We start from the raw sequence: 19553 nt of genomic DNA on the forward strand, positions 1-19553 counted from the left end.
TCCCCCAGCTGCAGGCTCCAGATGCAGCTGGTGTCCCCATGGCAGGGGAGGGTGACACGTCCCCAACACGCCAGGGCTTCTCCTCTTCTCCTTGCGGCCAGTGAACTGCGTGGGGGGCTCGAGAGTCCTGCTGGCGGCAGGCCTGCGATGGCTGTGGCCACCAGGCCCTCCTGTCCCTCTCTGGAGCCTGCCCGCCGGGATGGCGAGCTGCTCGGAAATCTCCGCGGGCTCTCGGGGGCCACCGGCTTTCTTCCTGGCACTTGCTGCTGCTTCTCTTGGCTGACCAGGGCCTGGGCGTGCCAGGCCAGCGCCTGCCACTCGGCACCGTGGGTTGTTTGTGTGCTTGTTTGTTGGGAGTGGGGCAGGTCTCTCCAAGCTGCTGAGGCTGGCCTTGAACTTGCCGTCCCCTGCCTCAGCCTCCCAGGGGACGGGATGACCGGGGCGGCCACACAGCGGGCTCATCCTGTGGCTTTAAGTCTGTATGTGGCTTTCGATTTGAAGTAGCTTTCTCGGGACATCATGGGATCCAGTCTTGTCTCCGGCGTGGTCAGCCTCCTCACTGACGGGTGGACTAGCCTGTCATTGCCCACGTGTGTTCCAGGGTCCCACAGGGTCTGTTCCCTCGTTGTGTCCGGCTGCTCCTGACTAACGGGCCGTGCCCTCTCCCCCACGGCCCATCCCTGCCTCTGGCAGTGTTCTCAGGGCTGAGCCAGGTCTCAGGCAGGACGTCCGAGCCCTCAGGGTCCACCTTGGAATAGCCCTGGTGCCTGGCCTTGGGCAGGACCGCTGACGGGCACCCCTCGCCGCCCTCCGGGACCCCCGTGAGACGCTGTGCCGACTGTCCCCGTCTCCTGGTTGTCAGGTGGGCCTCGCCAACTGCACCCCCAGCGTGGGAGCTGGGAGGTCTGGAGGCTGCGCTGACCCCGTGGCTGCCCCCTGCCAGGCGCCTGAGCCCCGCGGCTCTTCCCCCCTCGCGCGGTGCTTTCCCACAAGTGCCCCCTTGGTCCTCCGCACGGCCATCCTTTCCCCGCGGTGCGTGGTCAGCAGGAGATCCCAGGGTGAGGAGCTGCTTCTGCCCTACGTAGGCTTAGACATGCTGTCACGGAAAGATCTAGAACCCACGCTGGGCTCCAAGAGCAAGCCGCGAGCCAGAGTCAGGAACAGCTGCAGGGCACATCTCTGCAGGCCGGACGGCAGTCGGTCCCTCTGCAGGAGGTGGGTCTGCTTGCAGTGGCCTTGGCACCTCCCACGAGGACACTGTCCTCAGGTGGCCCACATGGAGGCCGGGAGGGACGAGCCTGACAGTCTGTGCACTGGCCATGCTGCAGCCACAGCCACCACATCATTAGGCCCAGGGAGGGGGTGGACCGCAGGTGTGTGGGCTCCTGGTTCAGCTGGACGCCAGCGCTGCTCTGGGGCAGCTGCCAGGAGAGCTGGTGAGAGGTGGGCCCGAGGGTGGAAGGGACAGCCGTCCATGGCCAGGAACTGAGTGTGGTCACCCAGGTTCCAACAAACCCAGATTCTGCAATGTGTGGGCAGCATGTGTGTGCCATGTGCTGTGGACTGTATGTTGTGTGCTGTGGGCTGTATGTTGTGTGCCGTGAGCTGTGTGTTGTGTGTTGTGTGCCGTGGGCTGTGTGTTGTGTGTTGTATGTTGTGTGCCGTGGGTGTGTCTTGTGTGCCGTGGGCTGTGTGTTGTGTGCCGTGGGCTGTATGTTGTGTGTTGTGTGCCGTGGGCTGTATGTTGTGTGTTGTGTGCCGTGGGCTGTATGTTGTGTGCCGTGGGCTGTATGTTGTGTGCCGTGGGCTGTATGTTGTGTGCTGTGGGCTGTATGTTGTGTGCCGTGGGCTGTATGTTGTGTGTTGTGTGCCGTGGGCTGTATGTTGTGTGCCGTGGGCTGTATGTTGTGTGTTGTGTGCCGTGGGCTGTATGTTGTGTGCCGTGGGCTGTATGTTGTGTGCCGTGGGCTGTATGTTGTGTGTTGTGTGCCATGGGCTGTATGTTGTGTGCCGTGGGCTGTGTGTTGTGTGCCGTGGGCTGTATGTTGTGTGCCGTGGGCTGTGTGTTGTGTGCCGTGGGCTGTATGTTGTGTGCTGTGGGCTGTATGTTGTGTGCCGTGGGCTGTATGTTGTGTGTTGTGTGTTGTGTGCCGTGGGCTGTATGTTGTGTGCTGTGGGCTGTATGTTGTGTGTTGTGTGCTGTGGGCTCTTTGTTGTGTGCCATGGGCTGTATGTTGTGTGCCATGGGTGTGTCTTGTGTGCCGTGGGCTGTGTGTTGTGTGCCGTGGGCTGTATGTTGTGTGTTGTGTGTTGTATGTTGTGTGCCGTGGGCTGTATGTTGTGTGTTGTGTGCTGTGGGCTGTTTCTTGTGTGCCGTGGGCTGTATGTTGTGTGCCGTGAGTGTGTCTTATGTGCCGTGGCTGTGTGCTGGGGGCTGGGAGCACCCGGGGCCTCCCTGTGCTGGGCAGTGGTCGGTGGTGCTGTGAGCCCTGGGTCTGCGTGTGGAGGGCGGGGGTGGGGAGGAAGCTGCAAGCGGCAGGGAAGGATGACGGTGACCTCCAGCTCTGCACCGGCACGGGGTGGACGTAGAGGCTGGGCTTTCCTGTTGTGGTGATGCATCTCGGCTTAGTCACCATGGAGCTGGAGAGACAGAGCTCCAGGTTGCCGGGTGGGGTGACCCTCCCGGTCCCTCCTGGTCCCGTGAGTCATGGCAAGGCGGTTCCCTGCCGCGGGGGCAGGAAGTGCACCTCCAGCGCGGATGCACATGTGAAGGCCTCAGGAGCAGGCACTGCAGGCAAAGGAGCACAGTGCCCCGCTCAGCCGAGACCCCCTGCCCAGCGGGCGTCCTCCCCTGGACCCCATCACACGTGGCACGTGTGATCACACGATGTCCACTAGGTCTGTCCTTGGGGCCCAGCATTGGCTCCCCATTTCCAAATCCGTCATGATGGATTCTGAGGACTGACTGGCTTCGGCTCTGCGCCCCATGCCCGGCTGCTCAGAGGCAGGGCCCAGCGCGAGGCAGGGCCGAGATCTGCAGGCTACGGACAGCCTCCCTGTGTCTGTGGGTCTCAGGAGCCAGAGCGGCACCCCACACGGTGCGGGGTGCACTGTGTGGTCAGGGCCTGAGAGCTCAGAGGGGGACCCGCCTCGCAGTGGACTTCCCAGCCGCCTCGGAGGCTCTGCGCTGCTCTGCCCAGGGGAACTCTTCCTCCTTCCTGCTGCGTGGTCTCCTGCCGCCCAGTGGGGTTGGGGTCGGAGAGGCCCAGGGCCTGGGTTGAAAGTTGGCCCCCAGCCCCCAGCGCTGTCAGAGGTGCTGGAACCCTCAGAGGTGGGGCCTTGCGGGGGGCCGTGAGGTCGGGGGATGCCCTGGAGGGCACTGGGCCCCTGCCCTTCACCTCTCTGCTCCTGTCTGCCCCAGGACGCAGGCACAACAGGCCCGGCTGAGGGTGGGAACCCGGGAGCCGGTGGGCAGAATAAACCTCTCCTTCTCATAAGGTGACTTCCTCAAGTAGCCGACTAACAGAGTGGCCATGTGAGCCCGCCCCCACCGCTGCAGGGAGAGCACTGTCCCCCCATGTTTCTCACTTGAGAAGAGTCATGATGGATTCCGTGGACTGACCAGAGGTGGGGAGGGTGAGGCTAACAGAGTGAGCCAGAGATTTTAGCCCTCCAGGGTCAGAGCTGGGGTGAGTCTGGACCAGCGCAGTGTGGACAGGGTTCCCGTCCCTCAGAGAGCCGGTCATTTCTGGGCTCCGGGGCCTGAGAAGGGGCCTAGCTGGTCGGCTGGAGCCGAGAGGCTTGGGCACCTGCCTGTCTCAGGCCTCAGTCCCTGTCTGGCTTGTCTGGGCCTGGACAGGGCCCTTCCATCTTCTCTCCTCTCCCCCTGCACAGACCCACAGTCCCCAGGGAGGCCCACTGCTCCAGGAGCAGGACAGTCCCTGTGGACAGGCCTGGGCTGCTGGGAGCCCACCGTGCTTGGGGAACCCTGACTGCCCTCGTCCCGCTGCACCCCAGGGCCTTGGCTCGAGTGGTCCTGGACGCTCCCTCTGCCCTGCCTGCCCCCCGCCCCCCAGGGCCCACGAGCCTCAGCTGCTCCCACTGTCCAGACCCGTGCTCCTGGACCCTGTGGCCCTTGGCCTGGCCCTGGACCATGGGACTTCTCGTCTTGGGGGAGAGTTCACTTCATCTGCTCCTCCCAGAGGGCACAGATGGTGAGCGGGGCCAGCACAGCTCCTGGCTCCCAGGAAGAGGTAGACAGACCCACAGCCAGTGTCCGCCGAGGGACACTTGGGTCTCGTCTTTTTGTGTACGTATTTGTGTCCTCTGTTTGTTTCCCACAGTGATCACATCTTATGTGTATAAAGGACAAAATGAAGTTGTAATAGAAAAAAGATGTGACTTCCACAGGAAACAGGGGACACCAAGAGAAGGGACATGCTTGTCCAGCCGCGGGCCGAGTAGGCCCCAGGGCTTCACGGCAGAAAGCCGCGGGTTTCTACACGCACAGTGCCCGCCGAGGAAGGACCCCACGGTGCCTGGCACCCACCAGGCCAGCTCCCCCTGCTGGCCCACAAGACCCCAGAGACGGGCCCTCCTCTGCCTCGGGCCTAACGGGAGGAGGGGGGCCACCACAGTCCTGCACCTGGCAGGGCCCAGAGCTGCCCTGTCCCTGTCCCCTGGTGAGTCAGAGGTGGGAGACTCACCTACTAGGCGGGGTGGGGTTGAGTCGCCGTCCAGCACGGGCTGCTGAACCTGGTCACTTGGGTCACTTGAGTGACCTGTCCAGTAGGGGTCACTTGGGCTGGCATGAAGTCACCACACAGACACACACAGCAGTGCCTTTTTCTGCCTCAGGGGAGAGCTCCCCAGGGGCAAGGGAAAGACCCCGGGGGGGGGGGGGAGAGCTCCTTCTGACGCCCAGTTTACTGAGGGGGACATCTGATGTTCCACCCAAAAAAGGGCCAGGGGTAGCGTGACAACAAGCAGGGGCGGGACCCAGCCCGGCGGTGGCGCCCACTCCCAGAGCTGCCCCTCTCCACATGCCTCGCAGCGGGTGCTCCGCAGTCCAGGGTGGCCCGACGTGGGGGACACAGGGTAGGCCGGACAGCAGAGGAGGAAGACAGGAGCTGTCTGATGGGCAGATGGGCCTCGAGCCCCAGGCAGGCAGGCCATCCAGGACGTGGCCACCACACGTGAACAGGCCCACACCACATAAACTCAGAAATGACAACACGGGGCACGTGCCGACACACACGGACGTGCACACAGACACAAGGGCTCGGAAACACACCACACAGACAGGAACACAGACTCAGTGCCCAGGGCACCACGGGGCCCACCCCCCATCCCCATCTGAAGCCAGTTTGGCAAGAGTGCACCTCACTTCTCTGTTCAACAGGCTGGGCACAGTCCTCAGAGCGGACCACAGGCCTTGGCACCTGGGTCAGGCCTGGAGGCGGTAGACCTGGGCATGTGGGCCAGGCGGATGGGCAGGCCTGGGCAGGCCCCAGGTCCAGGGCAGGATCCAGCCCCAGAGGCTGAAGGAGGTGATGTGAGTGGATCAGAATCCCCAGCAGCCTCTGGCCGCAGCTGGAGAGCCAGCAGGCAGAGGGGAGGTGCCGGAGGCAGAGCAAGGGCAGGTGGGAGGCCCAGCAGGCAGCCCAGGGAAGCAGGATGCCAGGCATGGGGGTGCTGGGGGTCCGTGTGGAGGGGCATGAAGCAGGCAAGGATGGGGATCAAGGTGGAGCAACTGGGGGGCAAAGCTGGGGTCAGGCTGGGGGAAGTGTGAAGTCAGGCAGAGGCTGGGGGCTGGGTGGGGGAGGGGCAGGGAGGGGGAGGGGCGGGAGTCTACTGCCATTTATGCCTCTTTGTGGTCCAGGAGATGTCACTAAACCAGGGATAGCTGGGGCTTGCTCGTCGTCTACTAACTGGGAGGGTCCCTGTCCAGGGAGGTGATGGATGGAGGGTCCTGGTGTGAGGCAGGGCCAGGAGGGCCCGAGCACAGCTGCTGGGGAAGGCCCGCCTGGGTGGGCGGGTTCAGGAATGCAGAGCCCACAGGGAGGGGGGTTGAAGGCTCCCATGAGAAGCAGCTGACCTCCAGAGGGGAAGGAGCTCCCCTGAGCCCGGAGGCCACGGGAGGCCCAGCCCGCCTCTCACTGCCCCTCCTGTCCCTCCAGGAACCAGGATCGGCATGGAAGTGGGGCAGGACCCTGAGAAGGTGGCTCATGGGGCTGCTAGGCCCACGTTGGGGTCTGCCGTGGCAGGGAGCCCCAGTAGGAGGGACGGCCACGTGACTGAGGCCTCTGGATGCACTTATGTCCTGGGCCCAGAGCTCATGGAGGCAGGGAGGTCCTGTGGCCTCCACCTCTCCACCTCTGCTGAAGCAAGGCAGTGGGAGGTGCCCAGCTGCCTCCTCGGCCCACTGTCCTCTAGATTTGAACGTCTTTGTTCAAATCTCTGACCTTCCTTCCCACTGCCCCACGGACTCAGGGCCTCAGGATGTATCCCTGGGGAGGCCGCAGTGAACCCCTTCAGGAAAGAAGGCTGGGCTTGATTCACTGGACGTTCTGGGACCTTGACCGGAATTTGAATCCCGACCCCGTGCACACTGTGGCGGCGGCGGGAGGCCACTCCATGCGGAGGCTGGCCACGCACTTAGGAGTGCCAGAAGTCGGGAGAACTGCTGGTCCGTGTCCGCCCCCGCTGGTCTCAGCGGGTCACCGGTTCCCGGTCCGCCCGCGTCCCTCACCACCCCAGCCCAGGCCGGGCCCAGTGCCCGTCGCTCCGCCCATCGCGCTGTCCCCGCCCCGGCCCGCCCCTGCCCGGCCCGGCCGCGGACGGGCAGGCTGGCGCACGGCCGCTCAGGGCTCAGCATCCGCGGCGTAGACGGGTCGGCTGCGGAGTATGGCGCCCAGGTGCGGCTGGGGGCGCGCGCGCGGGCTGGGGTCTCGCGGGCGGGCGGGCGGCGTGCGCAGCACCCTAACTTGTGGCTGTCGCACGCAGGTGGTCCTGGCTAGCGCCGCGGCGGCGCCTCCTGGATGTGTTCGCCCCCTTGGTCCTCCTGCTCGCCGTCCGCGCGGTCTCCACGGAGCCAGGTGAGACCCCGCGGGGACGCGATCCGCGCGCTCGTGCCTGCCGGCCTCGGGCGCCCTTTGTGCGGGTCTCCCGCCGGCCCTTGGCGTCCTCTCACCCCCACCCTGCGCGCTCGCCCCGGGTCCCGGGAGGACTGCTGCGCCTTGGCCCTGCCCACGCGCACAGGTGGCCGGCGGCGGCTGAGCGCGACGGGGCGGGCTGGGCGGTGTGTCCCAAGCCCCGCCGCCGGCCATTCATTCTTTGGCCGCTGGGGGATCGCACCTCCTCCGCGTGCCGCTGGACCCGGGGTGAGGGCTGGGCCCCCGGGCGTTGCGAGCTGTCGCGACCCAACTTGAGCGGCCCTTTGGGGAAGTTGGTGCGCCCAGCGGGCAGCGGGCAGGTGGCCGGCCAGCGAAGAATCAGGGCAGTGGCCGTGGTCGTGGTGTCCCCCGAGACGCCGCGGTATCCCCAACCAGCCCTCCTGGCCTGTGTCGCCCTCACGGCCGCGTCCCCCCCAGCGCCTGAGCGGCCGCAGCGGGTCATGCCTCCCGTCCCCGGAGTGACCGTGGGCGGTCAGGTCTCTGATGAAGACCGTGAAGTGCGTGGCGCAGGCTTGAGTTTCGGACCTGTGGTGGCTAAACCGCAGGGTTTCTCGAGGGCCCAGCTCCAGGCGGCCCGGTCAGCCTTTGTGCGCCGCGCCAGCCTCCAGGCCTGTCCCCGCGCCCGCCACGGTGTCGGGTTGCGCGCGGTCCCCTTTGATGCCGCCAGCGCCGAGCTCGGCCGCCCCGGAACAATACTCTGAGGTCCGTTGTTCGCAGGCCCGCGCTCTCTCCTGCAGACCGCAACCTGTGCGCCCGACTGCCCTGGAAACTTCCTTGGCCACCTCCTGGGAGCTGGTCCCCAGCCAGGGCCCGGGGGTCTTCTGCCTGCGGACAAGCGCAGCAAAGGCCCGGAGGTGTCCCGGGTGGTGTTTTCTCATAGGCACAGAGGCGGGGTGTCCTGGAGAAAGGAGGAAGGACCATCAGGTCGGTTAGCAGGAGGGCATCGCCTGCCTGGCCAGGCTGCCCCAGGCCTCTTGCCCCAGATGGTGGGAAAGGAGGACAGCTGAAGAGGGGAGGGAGTCATCTGGGAGGGCAGATGACTTGTTTCATTGTCTGCAGTGGGCTTGGTCACCGGGCTAACCGGAGGAGTGGGCCTCTTTAGAAAGTTAGCTGGGGCCGGGGCTCCGTGGCAGAGCAGCACCTGCCTGCAAGTGTGAGGCCCTGGGTTTGATCCTAGCACCACGTAAAAACAAATAAAGGGGGGCTGGGGATGTGGCTCAAGCGGTAGCGCACTCGCCTGGCATGCGTGCGGCCTGGGTTCGAGCCTCAGCACCACATACAAACAAAGATGTTGCGTCCGACGATAACTAAAAAATAAATATTAAAAAAAAAGTAAAGGCATTGAGTCCAACTAAAAAATACACTAAAAAAAAGTAGCTGTTCGGCTGGGGTTGCAGTTCAGTGGCAGAACCTTGTCTAGCATGTGTGGGGCTCTGGGCTCCATTCTCAGCCCAGGTAGGAATAAATAAAATAAAGATCTGTTGACAACTACAATGTTTTTTTTTAAGTTAGCTACTTTGTAAGCAGGCTACTGGCACTTGTTGGTTGGAGACAGAGGATTCCTTACTTGTTTACGTTAACTGCAAAAAACCTTGTTCATGGCTCTGAGGTGGGGGTTCTGCTGGCTGGATTGGGCTGTCTATCATGGCTGCAGGGGCTGTCCCCTCTGCACTGCGGTCAGCCAGCACTGGCCCAGCCCAGGGCGCATATACAGGTATGTGTGAACCTGAAGACTCCGTACCAGTACCAAGGGGTGGCCATAAAGGCGAGGGGTTTCAGCCTGTGGCTGGAACAGACGGAATCATGGTGGTGTGGGTGTGCTCTGGCGAGATGGAATTGGGAGCTCTGAGGGCAGGACATGGATCTGAACTCTGACTTCCTAGGAAGGTCCTGGTTGAGAAGGGGCCTGAGCCACAGCTTCCAATCCTGAGGACCAGGAAGTCCCCTCCTAACAGTCAGGAATGCCCTGGGGGTAAAGCAGGAAGTGCTCAGCAGGGGCCCTGCTGCCCCGCCCCTCCCCCAGGCCGCCCAGACCCCAATCCCAGCCGAACCCAGTCCCTGGACACAGTAGCAGCTAGGTGTTTTCTCACAGGCACAGATAAGGGCACGGATGAGGCCGGTGTCCTGATGAAGGAGGGGAGCTGGGTGGTGCTGGAGGAAAGCTCATGAGTGTGAAGCCTGACTTAGCAGGGCTTGGCCTGTCTGGAGTGCACATTTTTTTCTGACCAGAACACATGCATTTTCCCCTCTGTGCTGCACTTGACCCCCAAAGGAAGCCCTCTGCTGTTTTATTGCCGGCTGGTTCCTGCGATCCTCCTGCTGTAGATTTCCCCATCAGAAATCTGAGGCCCGCGGCTGGTGCCTCCGCACTGGGGCTGCTGGTGGTGTTCCCACGGCCCCTGGTGAGAGGCATGGGGCAGACTGGCCTGCAGGTCCCCCCTTGGAGCCACATACTGCAGGCCCAGGGCCCTGGGAGAGGCTTGTGAAGAAGGCCGTGCTTGGTGGGGTCATGCCAGGGGCCTCCTGTTCCCGAGCCTCTCATGCCCTAGGTGCCACCCCGACACTGCCCCAGCCCCATCTTTTCATTCCGCCACTGTCTGGTGGTTAGTACAGGCCAGGGCCCTGACCTTCTCCCCAGGCAGCCTGCAGGGGTTGGGCTTGCTGTCCAGGTCTGTGGTGTCCACCGTCCTGGGACGTGCAGGCCCCTGAGTGGAGTCAGACCTGAGCCGGCAGGAAAGGGCTCTGCTCCTGGGCTTGCCCACCGGGGAGTCTTCAGGATTCAGATGCAAGGACCTCGAAGACAGTTTTGAATTTCAGCAAAACTTGTTTTTCAGGGTCCTCCTGTTTTCCTTTAAAGGAAGGAGGAGGGGGAGAGGGACTCCTCTGCGGGGAAACCTAGAAGGAGTGCAACTGAGCTCACCCAGAGGGCAGGCACCCAGGCTGGGCTGGCCGCAGGCAGAGCCCTGCTCACTCACCAGCGCTCTGCTTTACCACCACACACACAGGAAGTCCATGCAGACACACATGCCCACACAGGCAGGTACACACACGGGCACAGATAACATCCCCCAATCACAACGTGCACACAGACACAGGTACACATCCCATGCAGGCCCGTGCCAAGCCCCACAGACAGCACCTGCAGAGCACATGCCCACTCCCTGGATTCACGGCCACGGACGTCCACACGCCTTTTCTCCACCGAGGGTGCCTCTTTCTGTGGCCAGCTGTGTTGTTGAAAATGTTGGTTTCTCTGGATCCCTGTGAGGGCCAGGGGACCTGTGTGGGATGTCCAGCCTCTCCGTCTCCTGCTGTGGGCCACACCACTGCCCTCATGTCGGCCCCTGGTGGGAAGCTGCCACCCTGGATGCAGGGAGAGGGTCCCCACGTGCCCTCTGCTCCTTGTTCAGGGGTGGAGGATGCCCAGTAGCATCTCCTGCCCACGCTGGGGACCCCCTGAGCTCCCCAAGGTCTGGCATGGGGTGCATGGGTGGGGACCCTTGTCTGCTTCCCGGGGGGGCCAAAGCCTAGTGTTCTGGGTCACCGTCAGGGAGCCCCTCGTTTCCCCTGGAGGCCTCCTGGGAGGGGTGAGGGTGCTGCTGTCCACCGGAGCGAGCTCAGGGTCGGAGGGGAGAGCCGGGCAGGGCAGAGCTGGCTGTCAGATGTGGCCGCCAAGATACCTGTGCGGGCCAGTCGCAGCTGTCTCCCCCATCTCAGCTCTTCCTGGAGGCCGAGTCAGGTGCTGTGTCAGAGTGGACAGAGGCTGCCCAGGGATGGCCCCGCAGAGGATGCATCTGGCTGAGCCACCGTGGTGGGTTGCTACTGCTGCTGTGGGACCACGCAGGGCCTGTCACATACGAGCCCCCAGCCTCAGTGCTGGCGTGTGTGGGTGCCTGTGTGTGTGAGTGGAATTCTGCAGAGCTGAACTCCACGTTCTGCATTGAACATTGAACTTGGCACATTTTGAAATGGAAGGGCCCAGGAAGATAATGGACCGGTTTGGGGCACTGGCCACCTACCCATGGCTCTGCAGCCCTGTCTGCTTGGTCAGACCACCTACCTGCTCCCTCTGGATCTGATGGCCGCTGCCCTGATGGTGTGGGGTCTGAGACTCACCTTTGCCAGGCCCAGGCTCCCTTCTAGGAGGGCAGGGCCTCTGAGCTCCGCCTCCCAGCAGTTTTGGAAGGAGCCGGCACAGATGTGGTTATGCGGACTGGACTCTGAGGCAGCCGAGGGCCAGGGAAGGCTGTGTCCTGAGCGCCTGGCCGCCTGAGTGCAGACCCCGCCTGGGTCGGCGCCCCCAGCCGCCCTGCACCTTTTCTCCAACCCCACGGCGGGCAGGGTGAGCTCCTTCCCCGTCCTGAGCAGCAGTTGGTCATTTGTGGAGCGTGAGGCTCTGTCTCAGCCTTATGTGCCTGTGTCCTCTGTGCACGTTGGCCATGTGGTGTACACGGCACCTTCACACAGGTGCTGTGTCCCCCTGGGGACGGGCAGTCCCAGGCAGGCACAGAGCACCGCCAGTTTTGTTCCCCAGCACTGCCGGTGCTGGCAGGGGGTGCTGGCAGGGGGTGCTGGCAGGGGGACGGCAGAGCCTGGTGGCTGGCCGAGGGGTGTGTCCTGGATTGGCAGGTCTGGGCCAACTCCGCATGGCCGTCAGAAAGAGCTTTTGATCACAGAGGCGCTGAGTCAGATTAGATTTGGAGGCTGCAGGCTAATGTCTGCGCCCTGTGCCTGCAGGAGTGCGGCTCCTCCCAGGGCCTCTGCGCAGGCAAGCCCCAGCACAGCTCCGCGGCTCCAGGCAGAGCCGCGATGGAGAACCTGTTCACAAGCCTGCACATCTTTCTGGAATTTCATGCCTGCGGTCGGGGTCACTCCGGGCTGATCCCCTGTGGTGCTCTGTGAAGCGGCAGGAAGGGCAGGGGCCCTGGGCACAGGCTGCGTGAAGACCAGGTAGCTCCAGCTCTGCAGGCAGTGCAGGAGGCGCTGGGTCCAGTTGGCCTGGGGACTGGCCTGGGTCAGGGGGACCTCTGTCGGGTGTCCCTTGGAGAGGACGCTAAGCCAGACAGAGCAGGGCCTGCAGGGAGACTTGAGGAGGCTGCACCTCGAGGGTGTGCCAGGGGGTGTGGACCCCCTCGCTGGTGCCTTCCTCCACCTGGGTCTGCAGCAGGGTGCTGTGTGCTGCTGCAGGGAGTGGGTTCGGGACCAGCCCTGGTCAGGCCTCCCGTCAAAGCCCAGCTTAGACCTTCCAGCAGTGTCAGGTTTCAGCAGCGGGTCCCCCCTCCAGGTCAGAGCCTGCCAGCACAGGCCCTTCTTGGTGAGCAGGAGGGCACCTCCCCGCGGGGTGGCTGGAGTTGGTGAGACAGCCGCCGGGAAGGCCCCTGAGCTGCAGGGGGCATCTCTTCTCCAGCGGTCCGACTTGTCCTAGCCCTGGAGAGCTAGGCCCCGTCAGCTGCTGGGAGGCCACGCTGGATGTGCCTCTGTTGACCTGAGTCCAGACGTGGCCCGGCCCCAGGGAGCCTCTCTCCCTTGTCCACTGAGACAACCAAGGACTTCGCCTTGGAAGGACCAGGCTCTTCACAGAGCTGAGCCGCCCTGGCCCTGAGAAGCCCAGTTTGCCCTGGGCCCTTGTGGGCAGGCTCCTGTGAGGGGAGGAGGACTGTCCCAGGATCCTCTGTGGCCCACGGCAAAGTCCCACCCACTGGTGGCCTGCTGCAGGGTGGGCCTGCGGGAGGGAGGAAGGGGTCAGCTGAGGTGGCCTTTCCTGAGGTCCCGTCTGCTGGGTGAGCCAGACAGACCCAGAGGGATAGTGTGTTTGACCTTTTCTGGCCAGTGCTAGAGGCCAGCAGGGTGGAGACGGGCATTCAATGGGGAAGCCAACTGGCCAGGGCCTGGGAGATGATGGGTGGGAGCCCTGGGGGCAAGTTTGGGCACCTGGCCTTTTCCGCTGTGCAGTCTGGGCACCTTCTGTGAGGGGCCTGCCTGCCCCAGAAGTGGGAGGGTGGACAGCAGTGTCTGCTGACCAGGGTCTGAGTGCCCGAACACGTGGAGCAGGGCGGCTGTTATCTCGGAGACCGGCAGAGCGCCCGGGTCTGGGTTCCGTCCAGCTCCGTGTTCTCACGGTCCTTATCTTGGGTGCCCCCGCCAGAGCTGGGCTGAGTGGTGGGGTGGGGCCATCGGGAGGGGGCTCCCTGCGGGTGGGCGACTGGCTGTCACCCCACCCTGGCTCATGTGACGGGTAGAGAAGTGCCGACCCAGGGCCTCCCTGTCAGCCTCGCCAGGGAGGTGAGCGTCCTGACACGTCGGCCGGCTCCTTGTGTCCCCCGGGTGGCCCTTTTGGTCTGATGTCCTCTCCTGGTCAGGATACCTTTCCCTGTGGCTTCATGACTGTGAATGGGGGCAGGGGGAGCGTCACAGTAGTGTCTGTGGTCAGCCTTTGGCCGGACATGGCACTCTGGAGGTGTGGCGTTGTTCCCGTCCTGTGGTCCCTTACCCATCCCCCGAGAGGGACCCTGCGATGGCAAGCCGCTCGGGGCCTGGCTCACTGCTTTGTAGGCGGTACCCACAGGCAGGGCATCCCTGGGTGCCGGAAGTCGGCCGTCCCCCTGTAATCCCAGCCGCTTGGGAGGCTGAGGCAGGAGCGTCTCAAGTTCACGGTTAGGCTCAGCAGTGCAGCAAGGCCTAAGCAACTTAGCAAGACCCTGTCGCAAGTTAAAACTAGAGGATAAAGCTCCCTGGGTTCAAGCTGGGTCCACCTCTGCCACCTGGCTTCCTCTCTGTTCCCCGACCCCCAGCCTCTGACCAGAAAGGAGAGCCATGTGACTCGGGCCGCGTGCTCTGGTCCCCAGGCACTGGGGAGGGAAGGCCCCTCTGTCCACAGGGATTCCCTGCACGCACTCCGAGGGCGGCCCTTGACGTCACCTCCTTCCTCTGCAGAAGACTTGAGGGCTGGTGAAGGGAAGTTCCCTGGGAAATCCCCCCAGTGGGGCAGGGCGGGGGTGGGGAGGGGCAGGGCGGGGGTGGGGAGGGCGGGGGGGGGGCTCTGGACCAGGCAGGGGGGTCAGGCTGGCTCCTGGGCACAGCTGGCTGGGAGCGGGAGAGGCTCTCTGACGACTTATCCTCTCTGCCCAGCAGCCCCTGCCCCTGGCCACCCCACAGCTCTAGCCCCTGCTGCCCCTCTGTCACCCCACAGCAGGCCACCTGCTCCCACCCAGCATTGGCCTCTGACTTGTTGTGTCCTTGAGTCTCAGCTCCAGCTTTGGAGTCAGACCGCTGGGGACACATCTTGGCCAGGGCTGCGGGTCCCGGGGGGCCATCAGGACCTTCCTGTCCTCGGGATGGACTGGTGTGCACCCTCCAAGGAAGGGCCCGCCACAGGTGGCTGGGGAGGTGGCTGCGTGGGCTGTCACTCACAAACGTACCTTTGGGAGCGGTTGAGAATGCCAGGGAGGTCTGCTGTCCAGGAAGGGACACCCCGGCCTCACACCACTGTCCTGTGGTCACGGGGACCTCACACTGTAAACCTGCTGTCGGCTGCAGCCTGGCCTGCGGGCACGGCCCCCTCTTTGGGTGCATGAGACCCGGGCCTCTCAGATGGACGGCAGCAAGTAGTCCTGCCCCCGAGACCTGAAGGTGTGCCAGCCTGGCAGCGAGAGGGCCAATGCCAGGCTCCGGTGATCTGAGGCTCGGCCGAGGCCGAGACCCACATCTGCCCCTGCTGACCAGTGGTGTGTGTGCCAGGCCAAGTGACGGCCCCAGGTTGCCTGCACCCTGCTCTGAGAGCCCTCAGGGGTCTTGAGCTGGGGAGATGGCCCTGGGTCAGTGGGCCTCATAATCCCAGTGTCCTTGCCAGGGACCGGGTGGGAGGCAGAAGTGCTGGGGTGCTGTGCTGCTGGCCTGGAGGCAGGGGGCCAGGGAGGAGCTGCGGGCCCAGCAATGCAGGCACCTCTGGAGGCTGGCGAGGCAGGAACTCTCCCCCTGGGCTCCCGGGAGGAGCGGCCCTGCCCACACCGTGGTCTCAGCCTTCTGACTTCAGGGCTCTGGGGACAGACTCTGGTTTCAAGCCACTGACGCGTGAGCTGGCCACCGCAGCCCTGGAGACAAGCCAGCATGTCAGGGCTCATGATACCTGCAAGGACAGGTGCCACCATGGGGGGCCGTGGTGGGAACCTGTGCTATGTCCCATCCACCCCCCTGAGCAGGAGCCAGGAACCTCTCGTGAGGCCCTGGGGTCCTGGTGCCAGCTCCTCCTGCATATCTAGGGCCACCAAGGCCAGGGCCCCCCTGGAGAGGTCGATGGGCCCCTGCCCTGAGGACAGTCCCTGATTTTCAGTGGGATCTCTGCCGTCAGGCCCCCAGAATGATCTCCCCACAGACCCTGGCAGAGCCGTGAGGAGCTGGGACACCCAGGCCTGGGCTCAGGGACAGCCCACGGCCCCCCGGGAGGAGTGGGCGGCACCCTGCAGGCCGGCAGCCTCGTGGCGTGGCGGGGCTGCCTGGGACCTGCGGCCACAGGGCCTCTGCAGAGCAGAGTGGGCTCATCCCAGGTCAGAGGCCGCTTGGTTCTGCTTCTGGACCCTGAGGCGGGGGGTACAAAAGCGGGTTCCAGAAAGTGTCAGCCCCCCTCCACACAGCGTTCCCAGCCCTGGGTGCTGTCACCGCCATGGCCAGCGTCACCCGCTTGGGAAGATTTTCACAAAGTGAAGCTGCTGGCCGTGCGCCCGGCCGGCCCTGGTGGGGAGGAGCCAGTTCCGCCCTGGCTTCCCCTGTCTGGAGCCCACTGACTGCCTCTCGGCTATCCAGAAGGCTCCGCCAGACCCACTGCCAGAGACATGGGCAGCGGGCAGCACGTGGGCGCAGACCCAGCTGCCTTGTGAAAGTGGCCCAACTGGCCACCCGGGGAGGCCGGCTCAGAAACGTGGACGAAGGCTCTGCCCTGTGTTTTCAGGAATGCCTGGGGACGGGCCCTTCCTGAGAGCCCTGCGTCACAGCCCTGCGTCACAGCCCTGCTCCTGGCCGGGCAGCTGGCCGGGAGCTCCTCCTGGGTCTGCCCTGGCCCTGTGCCGGGCGCAGGAAGGACAGAGCAGGGGGACCTCTGGGGTGCCGTGTGTCTGCGCCCGTCTGTCTGCCCACAGAAGCAGACACCTGCCGCCACAGCTCAGCGCGTCTGCGGAGCAGCCTGGTTGGCAGCAGAGGGCTGGTCTGCCAGGTAGTCAGGAGGGACCAGCCAGCCCTGGCCAGGCTCCTGCAGGCCACTTCCTGCCAGGGTCCTGGACACTGTGCGCTCCCCCTCCCAGCTCTGCCCGGCCTCCCCAGGGCCAGCCAGCAGTTAATGGCTGAAGTGTACAGCAGGGCCGGCCTCTCACTGCCCCCAGGCCATGCTCGCCCCCTCAGCCCCCATCTGCTGTGGCCACAGTTGTCCCTGGCCAGCTGGCGTCCCTCCTGAGGTGGTGACACTGATTAGGCTCCTGGCCGAGGCTCTCCTGGGCCTTATCTCATGGTGAGTGCTCAGTATCTGGGAGCATCTGATCTGACCTTCGCCCTCTGGCTCTGATCTTGCTGCTCTTTAGTGACCAGTGATAAGGTTTTCTTCCCTTTTCTTCCTTCTTTTCCTGGCTGACCCCAATCCGATAATGTGCGTTTGGGGTTGTTCTTTGACAAGGCGGTTCCGGTCTGGCTGGCCTCCATCTGAGGCTGCAGGAGGCCGGCTGCCTCCCCACCCAGGGCGCCCTGCTCTGCTCTGTTCAGCCTGCCAGTCTTTGTGTCCCATCCCACATGAACATCTCTAGTGGGTGGTCACCAGGGCTCTGGCACTTTGTCCCTTTCCTGCTGCCCCCGGCCACCTGGTCAGTGTTGGTGTCACTGGAGCGTCTGCAGCCTCGGGGTCTCTGCTCTCCCAGTTCTGAACCTTCCAGCACAGGACCCGGGGTGGAGCCTGGGTGGGCCCACTGGGACGAGGGTGACCCGCTGCCTCTCAGGAAGGCAGTGGTCACAGTAACCCCAGCAGAGCTGGGCCATCTCTGTGAGACGTCACAGCAAGAGCAGGACAGGGCCATGCAGAGGCCTCCTGCTCGCTGACCTCCTGGCCACCCAGCTCAGCGTCCAGTCCACTCTGGCTCTTTCTGCAGTGCCCACCCCTCATCCCAGGCCTTTCCCCTGCAAGTCTTGCCGTGGCCTCTGTGTGGCTGGTCACTCCTGCCACCAAGCCAGCAGAGTCCTGCCTGAGAAGTGCCCGCATGGGCCAGGAGCTGAGGGGACAGGAGTCCAGAACCGCCGCGGGAACAGAACCCACAGCATTGGCGGAGACGCGGGAGCGTGGGGGGAGGGTGCGGAGGAGGAGGCTCTCTCACAGGCGGTCTGGAGGGCAGTTGACAAGGGGTCCAGGGGCCTCTGCAGTCCTCGGCCTGCCAAGGTGAAACTGGCCATTCGGGGACCTGGTGTCCCTGTCCTCCCTGGCTCTGGATGTGACCTTTGACCCAGATGCCAACAAATCTCGGGGCTGCGCTGTCCCCCCGGGTCCTGCCGCCGTGAGGAGCGGTGACCCGCGGAAGCTAGCTGGGTGCTGCTGAGGCGCTGGGCAGAGGCCATGGGTCCTGGCTGGGGCCCCGGGCATGCACTCTTTTCCCCAGGTGCCCGCCTCTCCTGGACTCAGCGGGAGTTCCAGGTGGAGGCCAGGAGCAGGTGCCGGGGTGCTCAGGAGTGGGTCTGCTACCTGGGGAAGCTTCGGGAGTTTTTAAAGTTTCATCTTTAGAAGTCGACATCCAGGGGAATGCGAGCTGCGTTCGAAACCCTGGGTCACGCCTGGCTGGAGGGAGGAGGGACAGGCCCCCGTCCCAGCCGACGCACGTCGGGCCACCCCCACGCTCTGGCCACGTCTGCTGCTGGCCCAGGTGGTCTGGCTCGGGAGCAGTTTCGTCCTTCCCTAGGTGCAGGAGTCGAGAACCACTCCTGGAGAACACAGGGCAGGACCCAGGCGGCCGGTCCCTGCCCCAGGCGCTGTCCCCTTTGGGTTCTCTGTGCTCCCAGGGCACAGACGGGCATGGGCACCTCAGGACCAGTTCTACTCTGCATGGTGGCCCTGGGGACGGCCTCTACTCCTACTTGGGGCAGCAGGGGCTCCTGCCTGGCTGCCCTGGGCACCTGGGGTGTGTTGGTCAAGCATGACAGGGCACCTGTCCCAGGCCCAGCCCCAGGGCCCGGCAGGACTGTGGGCCGCTCAGAGTTCAGGGATGGCTCCCGGTGGGCGCTCAGGGCGGCTGGTGGCTCCCATCTGGCCTCTGTCATTGCTGACTGAAGACGTGACTTCCCTTGGATAAGCCCCTTTGTGACAGCCCTGCAGTCCCCCCCTCGCCCCCCCCGCGGGGACAGGGAGGTGGTGGGCGGCCCTGGCTGAGGAGGGTCCCCACAAGGCCCCCGAGCGACTGCCTCTGCTCCCCTGCTCCCAGCTCACGGTGCCTGTGACTTGGGTCCAGCTGCACAGGGACCTGAGAAGGGCCCTGTCTAGATGCTGCCCGTGCCTCCCTCTGTATCCCAGAGACCGGGCAGGGCTGTGAGGGGGACGTTCCCTGAGGCCCAGGCCGTCCCGGGCAGAGGGAGAGCTGGCTGGTCCTGCCTGGGGGTGGGCTGTCTGCGGAGGCTGGCTCGGGCCCCGGGGTGGAGGGGATTGAGCGTCCTTCCCCGGACCAGCCCCCGCAGTGTGACCAGCCCCCGCAGTGTGACCAGCTCCCGCAGTGTGGCCAGCCCCCGCAGTGTGACCAGCCCCCGCAGTGTGGCCAGCCCCCGCAGTGTGGCCAGCCCCCGCAGTGTGACAGCCCCCGCAGTGTGGCCAGCCCCCGCAGTGTGACCAGCCCCCGCAGTGTGACCAGCCCCCGCAGTGTGACAGCCCCCGCAGTGTGGCCAGCCCCCGCAGTGTGACCAGCCCCTGCAGTGTGGCCAGCCCCCGCAGTGTGACCAGCCCCCGCAGTGTGACAGCCCCCGCAGTGTGGCCAGCCCCCGCAGTGTGACCAGCCCCAGCAGTGTGACAGCCCCCGCAGTGTGGCCAGCCCCCGCAGTGTGACCAGCCCCCGCAGTGTGGCCAGCCCCCGCAGTGTGACCAGCCCCCGCAGTGTGGCCTGGCCCCCGCAGTGTGGCCAGCCACCACAGTGTGGCCAGCCCCCGCAGTGTGACCAGCCCCCGCAGTGTGGCCAGCCCCCCCAGTGTGACCAGCCCCAGCAGTGTGACCAGCCCCTGCAGTGTGATAGCCACCACAGTGTGGCCAGCCCCCGCAGTGTGACCAGCCCCTGCAGTGTGACAGCCCCCGCAGTGTGACCAGCCCCCGCAGTGTGACCAGCCCCTGCAGTGTGGCCAGCCCCTGCAGTGTGGCCAGCCCCTGCAGTGTGACAG

The 19553-nt window shown here is 64.8% G+C and overlaps 1 protein-coding gene across 1 annotated transcript in view; it reads left to right on the forward strand.

The window, feature by feature from the left end:
• Positions 1-6779: 6779 nt before the first annotated feature.
• Col18a1 (collagen type XVIII alpha 1 chain) overlaps positions 6780-19553 on the forward strand; it is a 92628-nt gene continuing 79854 nt past the window's right edge. Inside the window, exons 1-2 of the mRNA XM_040287140.2 lie at positions 6780-6917; positions 7006-7097. Of these exons, the coding sequence (XP_040143074.2) occupies positions 6907-6917; positions 7006-7097 (103 nt within the window). The 5' untranslated portion in view covers positions 6780-6906. The remainder of the gene's footprint in view (positions 6918-7005; positions 7098-19553) is intronic.

This window comes from Ictidomys tridecemlineatus, chromosome 3 (assembly GCF_052094955.1).
Source record: "Ictidomys tridecemlineatus isolate mIctTri1 chromosome 3, mIctTri1.hap1, whole genome shotgun sequence".
Taxonomy (NCBI): domain Eukaryota; kingdom Metazoa; phylum Chordata; class Mammalia; order Rodentia; family Sciuridae; genus Ictidomys; species Ictidomys tridecemlineatus.